Source organism: Eleutherodactylus coqui, chromosome 1 (assembly GCF_035609145.1).
Source record: "Eleutherodactylus coqui strain aEleCoq1 chromosome 1, aEleCoq1.hap1, whole genome shotgun sequence".
NCBI lineage: Eukaryota > Metazoa > Chordata > Amphibia > Anura > Eleutherodactylidae > Eleutherodactylus > Eleutherodactylus coqui.
Genome location: NC_089837.1, coordinates 206,478,408 through 206,487,707, shown reverse-complemented (window position 1 = coordinate 206,487,707; position 9,300 = coordinate 206,478,408). Strand labels below are relative to the sequence as shown.

Here is a 9,300-nt window from a genome sequence, read left to right as displayed (position 1 = left end):
TCTAGCTTGGATGTAAGAGGTGATACGGGCGGGCATGGAGGCTCTAGTACCTGTTGGGCCGGCTCCGACTTGGATGCAAGATGAGATACGGGTGGGTATGAAAGCATACAGGTTCCTTATGGTATTCTGCAGCATATCGGTACACATTTGCTGTAATTGAGCTTTTAGACTTTGCAAACTTGTAGGCTGTGGAAGCTGGCATCCCAGATGATCCCATACATGTTCTATTGGCGATAAACCTGGCGACCAGGCAGCCACGGAAGTGTTGCGACACCCTTGCTGTGTGCGGCCAAGCATTATCCTGCCGGAAAATGCCTCTTGGAAGCCCTGTCATGAGAGGAACACATGTGGCTGCAGGACGTCCTGAACATATTACTGAGCTGCCATTATCCCTCATACCTCTAGTAGGTCTGACTGACTGTTGTACGCAATGGCACCCTCCTTCCCAATCACACCAGCAGTGGGTGCAGCGTACGACTCAACAGCAAAGCAGGACTGAGGCACTCACCCTTAGGTCTCCAGACACAAACACAGTCGTCATTCTTGCCCAAACTAAACCCAGTTACACTCCTTAGCAGTCAAGTTTAGTCGTTCATCGTGGGTGTCAAAGCAAGTGCATGTAATGAGTGCCGCGGGACCAAATGTCCCTAAGCTAAGCACCTGCGAATGATTCCGACAGACGTCTGCAACGATGGTGCCACCTGTCTCTGGATGGCAGGCACTAGTAGCTCTAACGGTTTGTCTATCGGATGATCAGAGTCGCTGCATCCTGAGCTCAGTTTCCTAGTGTGCGAGCGCTCACGCATCCACTGCTCCCAACACCTCTCAACAGTCTGTTCAGAATAACCTAGGTGGTGTGCATTTCATCTAAACGACCATCCACCTTCTCGCATTCCAATAATGCGCCCCTCAATCTGTTAGCTGGACAAAATCGCTGTCACAGAGGCATGTCTATCTGTGAATGACTGTACATACAGGGGTGGTTGTCAATCACAGATAGGACCGCTCATTGGACTGTTCAGCTCAGAATATGTAGAGAAATAAATGTAATAAAAAACAAAGAAAATTGTAATACTGTATCTTTCCCCATAAAACTATATGGCGCAAAGTCCACGGACAGATTTTATTTGCGGAACCAGCGCGGATTTGCCACCCATAGAAATGAATGGAGCTTCTGCGATTGATTTTAGGTCCACGGATTTGATTTTATGGTATTTATTTACTATCCGCGCAGATTTAAAACCACAGCATACTCCATTTTCATCGCGGATTCCACGCAGATCTTGCTCCATTGAAGTCTATGGGAGTTGCGGTTCCGCAGCGATCCGTAAATACATTTAAATGCATTTGAAGGTTAGAAGTAATTAGGGAGGTGGGGAAAAGGCTTGGAAGGGGTTTGGTTTCTTTTCCCATTTTTTTTTTCCATTTAATTTCCGTAATTCAAATCCGCGTACACCAGTGTGGAAAAAACACAGAATCCGCGACCACCGCAATTATTAAAAAAAATCATTTTTAACACGATCCGCAATGCACCGCTGCGGATCTGAAGCTTAGACCTGCAGCGGATGCACTGCGTGTCATGGACATTAGGCCGATATCAGTCTGCTCGGCTCCTCCTGCTCTACAACATCATGCCTGCAGTTTAGACACCATGTTTGAGTTGACAGATTCCCTTTAATATGCCCTGATTGTCAGAACTCCCTATATGATTTTGATCATTCCTTAAATACATGCATAGCAATTTCTGAATATATGCTAATTTAAAGAATATTAGGATACTTTTTTTTAAGTTCACATTTTCTTTTTTTTAATTGTTTGACTCAGTGCAGCCAAATACTGAAAATAACTGAAGTGGTGGGTCTAGCACATGACGGTCAGGAACAATGCCCAACAGACTACATTGACATAATGGAGTCCATTGAATTTCTGTCATGCTGTAAGGCATTTTATAGTACAAAGTAGTGTAAGCAAGCTGCGCTATTTTGTCTTGGATTTCGTACTAGATTTCTGCAGATGGGAACAAAAATTTAGGTTGTTAATTCATAACATAATAGCATAATTCATGCCATTTTAAAAATTCGGCTTCGACTGCCCTTTCATATGTCTAATTACTAAAAGCAAAAGGAATGGTTTTGAACAAATTCGCAAACAAGAAATATTTAGAATATATATTTTTTAATTTTTATAAATAACTTATCTGTTACAAAGACTGTTTACCCAGCTAAAATCACAAAACCATCAGCTCAAGATATCCAAATTAGGTTTTATTATTAAAACAAGTAAAAATTTGTCAATCTTCACAGAAAACTGCAGATGAAGCTGAAAAATGGTCTTTTTTTTAACAAAAAGTATTGCTTGCAAGTGCTTTGGTTCTGCTGTTTAGCCCAATTACAGTGCTGGAAGGCCCAAAACATAACAAGCCTTTGCAACACTTTGGTTACCTAGAAATGTATTCTGCAACACAATGAATAGCCTTAAGTAGTAAGGCTCATCACATTTTAGTTTCTGGTACAAAAACCTTAAAACAACAATGTATGATGTTGAGTCATTTACAGTGGATGACTTTAGTAAATCAATGGCTACTTAAATATCAAAAGCCTGGAAAAAAAAAAAAAAAGGTGAGCCACTGATTGTCGCTAAATTTATCTCTTAACACTTAAATAGAAGCAGCAATAACACATTTCTTTGAGATGCCAAGCAGTGTATCCTTTGATTTCCTTAAGAGTGATTTGTTACGAATTGCATGGTTCTTTTTCTCTAAGAATTACAATGTTCAGTGGCTTCAAGCCAGTTCTCTTTAAAGTGGCCAAAACTCAATATTTATCTTGGGCATGAAGGAATGAGAATTACCCAGAACTAGGTTGACATAGGAGCTTCTGTTTTAAGATACAACTGTCTCAAACAGGGAAGTCACAGATTTGAGGCCATTGTAACAAAGAACATGGACCCATGTGCATACAAGAATAAGTTAAACAGAGCTTTCTACGCAACTTCTGGACATTAACAAAGGTTCTCTCATTCTCCGCACTAGTTACATGCATAGTATTAACAATACAGTACTTGGAAGTATTACTGTAAATATGATGGTGCAACGGTGGGCGGAGGGGAGTTCTATCCTGTATTTTCAGATCTTGGGATTGCCAGGATTTGTTACCTTACACTGGTCAGGAAATTGGGTTTTCTTTTGCCAAAAATATACCGCTTGTCTCAAATCTCTCTTGCCTATCAGTAAGCCTTAGTACAATTCTGGAATAAAATATTCAAAAGGCAAGTTTTTAGGAAATGTAAATTCAAAAGAGTCACCCACTGTAAAGTCCAATGTGTACAGAAAAATATGGTAGAACATTGTGCCTTTTAATGATCTTCACAGGACATCAGGATATACAAGAGAAAAAAAAAATTTATGGTGGTGAGATGACCAACAAAATCAAACGATGCACAATGCTTTATTCCCTTCCACCACCCAGTTAAAAGGCACCAATTTTTTGATAAAAGACCTAAAAAAAAAAAAAGAAAAAGAAAAAAAACAGGGAAAAAAAAGGACATTGATTGTGCCAAAAAAGAAAAATAAAGAAGGAAAACACTAAAAAACCTAATACGCTATACATACAGAAGAACATGAAATTAATAAAGGTGAGAAGGAAAAACAAGGTCACTTGGAGCAGGCTTCAGGGCTATGTACAATTGGAAAAAAGCTTTAGGCAATTTCACTGTATCGTACAGAGACAACACATGCAGTTTTTCATCTTTGTTGCATTTGATTGTACTGATTGCTGGTTTCACAAGTAATAGGAGGTTCCCAAGAGGCACTTAAACACTTGAACTGTACAGTCCATCCCCTGTTCATGTGAGAGCAACAGCTTGCAGCAAGTTGCAAATCCTTTGTTTCTAGTGTTTGTTTTTGTTGCTGCTGGTTTTACAAGTGGAGAATTTAAAAGCCAATACGATTTCTTGCTTTGCTTCTCCAAAATATCCAAAAACGATCCAGTAACTTTTACTGAGAAAAAGTAGTAAGGACCCAAAATACCGGGCACAGTGAGAAATTTCCTTTAAGGGCTATTAATACTGTACATGGTACAGGCAGTCAGCTGGGAACCAGGAGTATCAGTCTTACACTGATTAGAGAATTTAAGTAAAAGGGCAAAACCCAACTGCGCACAATACAACATTGAGGTATTATTCTGTGGGCTGATGTCTACTATTAGTAAACAACCACAAGGCCATTCTTTCTCCTGTCATTTAAAAAAAATGCTGTTTTGATGATTTTCCATTTATTTCCATTGGCAAGTTAAACCTACTGGCTCAGTAATTCCGGGGCATATCGCACTGTTCACATCTGTTTAAGGCAGGGTGGTTCAGAAAAGTACATGCAGTGCAATTCCACTGAGCTCCCTCATCTTCATCGGTGTCGGGAATTTTTGTTGGTGTTTTGACAGAGGATCTTTGATCTAAAATGGGAACACAACATTGAATACTGTAAATTATCAGGAAAACCAAACATTATCCAGAGACGTAACTTTAAACACTGTGGCGTTCCTCTGTTACTCCTCCTAGAATTTTATGAATAAGTTGACAACTGGGTTCTACCATTCCCCTTGACAAAAGGTTGTTTGTGTTTTTTTTTTTTTAATTATATTTTTTATAAAAAATAAAAAATTTTATATTATGAGATATATATATACACACACACATACACATATATATATATATATACATATATACATATACATATATATATATATATATATATATATATATATACACACACACACACACACACACACACATACACACACACACACACACACACACACACAAAAACAAGTCCTAATAAGGCGATGTTTAGGGAACAGTTAAAAACACTTATAGGCAAAAAAGGAAAAAAACGACACAGAAAAATAGCTGCAGAGGAAACAAGTTAACTAGCTCAGCTATGCTTATATAGAAAGTCTATAGACTCCTGTTAAAATACCATGCTTTAAAGCCCAGCAAAGATTAACTATTTCAGATTTCCACTTTCACTGTGACCAGTTATCTGTACAATTCCATTGAAACAAACTGATGGGATTCAGGTCTGAGCTCTGGCTGGGCCACTCTAGAACCTTGATCTTCTGGCGAGCCACTCTTGTTGATTTGGCGGTATGCTTTGAGTCGTTGTACTGCTGAAAGGTGCAATTCCTCTTCATTTTCAGCTTTTTAGCAGAGGCTGGAAGGATTTGTGCCAAAATGGACTGATATTTGGAAGGGTTAATAATTCCTTCCACCTTAACTAAAGCCCCAGTTCCAGCAGCAAAAAAACAGCCCCAAAACATAATGCTGCCTCCACCATCATCTTCACCGTGGGGGATAGTGTTATTTTTTCAGATTATTGCCAAAAAGTTCATCCTTGGTCTCAGACCATAACACATTCTCCAACATACTTCTGGCAGACTTGATGTAGGTTGTGGCAAAACATAGCCAGCTTGGATAACGTTCTGCGTTAGAAAAGGTTTCCATTACGCCCCCCCTACCCCACAGCCAAGACATATGAAGAATGCGGGAGATGGTTGTCACATGTACTACACAACCAGTACTTGCCAGAAATTCCTGCAGCTCCTATAATGTGGCAGGCCTCTTGTAAGCCTCCCACACCAATTTCCCTCTGGTCTTTTAATCAATTTTTGAGGAACAGACAGTTTTTGGTAAATGTGACCGTCTTTCTTTACCTCAGCTGTTTGCTGCCGCTATGAATCAGAATCACCCCTCTCCGGCTGATGTCTCATGGGACGTCTGTGGAGGAGTGCAGGGAGACTCTGCCCTCTTCCTCGGTCCCTGGCCTCCGGTACGCTGGCTACTGCCATCTTGGCAGAGTTTTCGCATGTGGAAATATTCCTCCAACTTGCGCAGCAGAGCTTTGGAGGTTCTCCCCTTTTTGCTGCCATTGTGTGCTCTGGACCTTTGGGCATCCTGCGAGTACGATTTTGCTGACCCAAAGTACTGCGGGGTTGATTTAGTGAGTTCACTGGTGGACTTCCAGCTCAAGCCTCCGTCTTGGTCCCGCGCTAATCCACGCCCCTCTGGTAATGTCACTGTTGTGACAAATTTAATCCACTTCTTGATGTTCCATGGTATACGTAATGCCTTGGAAATTTTTTGGTCCCCTTCTCCAGACTCAAAGGGATCGGATTGTTGAAAGGTCTTTACAGACCATGGCTTTTGTTGAAAAAAATGCAACTAATATCAGGAAAATCCTACTAGAACGGCTGAACTGTATACTGGGTAAATCAGAATCACTGTCAATAATGGTAGCTGTGGACTATTACTTATGAGTTTAAATTGGATTGGCCAATTCTGAATACAATCACATCCCCATATATTTAACGGTGCCCACACTTAAAAAAAAAAACTAAAACTAAAATGTGTTTGCATACTTATCAATCCTAAATGATTTCAGTTTGTTTTTTAATGGAATTGAACAGATAATGGGTCACACTGACTGTACAAACATAGTAGTAGTAGGTTAGGTCAAAAATAGACATTTCCCACCCAATGTAGATCAAGAGGAAAGCAAACACTCCCTATTACCCACCCTCCGCCCCCCAATGAGGTAGAAGCCAATTTTCCTCAATTAAAGAGGAAAAAAGTTCCTTCCTAACTCCAATCTGACAATCAGAATAATCCCTTGAAAAACAACTAATGAAAGGATTCATCTTTGTCGGATTTTTTAACATGACAATAACATGGCACTTTAATAATGGTATGTAGACACTTTATATCCACTGTAGTAATCAGTTTCACATATACCACCACAGTTTCACCAAAATTTATATTTGCATTAACTTACCGACAGACTGTGTACCTTTTGGCTTTGGTGCCACAGGGCCTAAAAATCCAATGTTGTCATAAAAATTATGAATGGCACTTGGATCAAAATGGGGCCCTTAAGAAAACAGATAAAAGTCAATGCAAAAATTATCTTTTTGTTGCAAAACATTTCATGTTACATATTTTAAAAATAGGAATCATAACAAGAGGTTTTTGAAACTGCACATATAATAGTACAAAGTGGCAAAACAAATGCAGGCCAGAGGAAAGCCGTAAAATGAATTAAAAATACAAAGTGGGAACAACTCAACTTGAGGCCTCATGCCCACGGCCGTGTCGGATTCCACCCTGAGACTTTATACTCACCTCTTCAGATCCGCCGCGAGTGTCTTGTCCGACACGCATGTGCAGTGCAGCGCATGACATGCTGGGCGGTGACGCAGATTCCCGCGATTCTTCCGCTGTGCCCACAGCGCGGAGTGTCGCGGGACGGAAGGCTTCCATTGACTGTTTTACAGCACAGAATAGAACATGCTGAGATTCTCCCCCACAAATGGAAAATCACAGTTGATTTCCACTCGCAGGCAGGAGAGAATCATTTAACACAGCGTGTCTATGGACGGACATTGCTTCGGAATTCGCGGCGGGCATCTAGCCGTGGTTTCCGCAGTGATAATTCCGTGGGTCTTAGCCCTAAAACACAGCTAAAATGACTAAAGCATTTCAGCGCTTCATAAAAACTGTACTGCAAAACTAAAAAAACATACTGATCTTATTTCTTATTCCTGCGCCCTCCCCACTTTTTTTTTGTTGTTGCATTACTTATATTCTCAATATTCTTCGAGCATTTTATGTGGCATCAGATTCACTAAATTTTACTGAGCGCATCTTTAATTTATAGAAATTTTTTTTACAAAGTCTTTCGAAAAAACCTTTTCTCCACCTCATCACTCCCTGATCAGATTTGTGATTCTCCTGCATATTTCCATCTCCCAGGAGAGAGAGGGATCGGGAACACAAGTTTTTGTACATTATGAATGTGATGCTAGAAAAATTAATTAGGAAAATTGTGTTATTCCTTGTCTTCTGAGCTCTGTGTCATGTGCCAAAACTGCAGTTTATGTTCACATATGGGGCACCTGCAGTACTTGGGAGAAATCTGGTACCAAAATGTTTGGTCCGTTTCTCATATTTCCTCATGCAAATGAAAAAAATGGGCTAAATCAGTATTCTACTGAACATTGATAAATTTTATGAACCTCGAGCCATGAAAGTAAAAAATTACAAATACCTGTCAGGTCAAAATAGTAAAACTGCATAAATGCTGTTTGTTTTAACTACTTTGAGGGGAGCAGTTTTTAACCCAGTTACCCTAAGTGACATACACTTACATCACAGAGGTGCAGATGGGTTATGAAGCCCACTGCATACTAGGAAGTTCCAGCTGTTTGACAGCAGATACCTTCAGCAAACAGTTCTGACTGCGGCAGCTTGAAAGCTTGCATGTGTAAACATTTGAGTTTTTCCCATTACACCCTAGTTAAAATTTAAAAGGAAAGAAATTTTTTTATTTTTTTTAAAAACCTTTTGCAATCCAATTTTGGATTCAGGGTTTCCTAGGGGACTTTCTCCTTCTGCCATTATACAATGGCACCATCTGCTGGTTAGAGCCAGTACTGCAGTATGGGACATGCTGGAGAGGCCCCCGACAACAGAGTGGCCAGTAATATACAGTAAGAATACCCTGCCGAACATCTTCCGACATTGGAGCTGTACAGGCTTCAATCAGAATGTCTTTAGACATACAGTGGATTTGGAAAGGGTTAATATACCCTGAACTCACCTCTTGCCTGAAAAAGATCTATTTCTTTGGTGAGACAGTCTATATCGATTTGCAACTGCCTGTTACAACTCCTTAATTGCTGCATTTCTTCCAGCTTAAAAAGAAAAGGTGAAAAGGGTTTAAAAATTATACAGCTCAATATATACAAACTAACAAAAGCTTCAAAATCAATTTATGCAAGGTGCACCGAGCGTACTACAGCAGCTGGGGGCAGATTAATTAGAACCCCATCACAACCCCATGTTGGCAAAAAGAAATGTCAGTCAGACGCGGGATGATAAACTGATGCACGCAAGTCGTGTAACATTTGCGACTGAAGCTCTGCTAACCACTACTACAAAAAGGGGCTGTGCGAACTGAACTACCCCGTGTCATATTGGTGTTCAGACATTAGAAAGGGGGATCACCCACATCTACATGCTAAAGCAGAGACCAATTGCAAAAAGTAGCTCCTACTTTGCCAGAAATCATCCACGTATTAAGCGGCTTCATTTTTGGAGCAGAAAAAAAAACTGAATTAAAATGGAATTAAAAGGTTTTCGATTTTTTTCCCCCCGCACACATTTCAATGGGTTTATTAAAAAAACAAAACAAACAAAAAAAAAACAAGCTTTCAGTTTGCTTCTCTCCTTTTACACAGTACGATTATTTTT

The 9,300-nt window shown here is 39.9% G+C and overlaps 1 protein-coding gene across 2 annotated transcripts in view; it reads right to left on the bottom strand.

Annotated features, from left to right (window-relative positions):
- Positions 1–2,158: 2,158 nt before the first annotated feature.
- Positions 2,159–9,300, bottom strand: part of TAB2 (TGF-beta activated kinase 1 (MAP3K7) binding protein 2) — a 55,102-nt gene continuing 47,960 nt past the window's right edge. For both annotated transcript variants that reach the window (XM_066605450.1, XM_066605451.1), the window contains 3 exons: positions 8,648–8,741; positions 6,824–6,919; positions 2,159–4,448 (listed from right to left, as the gene is read on the bottom strand). In XM_066605450.1, the coding sequence (XP_066461547.1) occupies positions 4,303–4,448; positions 6,824–6,919; positions 8,648–8,741 (336 nt within the window). In that variant the 3' untranslated portion in view covers positions 2,159–4,302. The remainder of the gene's footprint in view (positions 4,449–6,823; positions 6,920–8,647; positions 8,742–9,300) is intronic.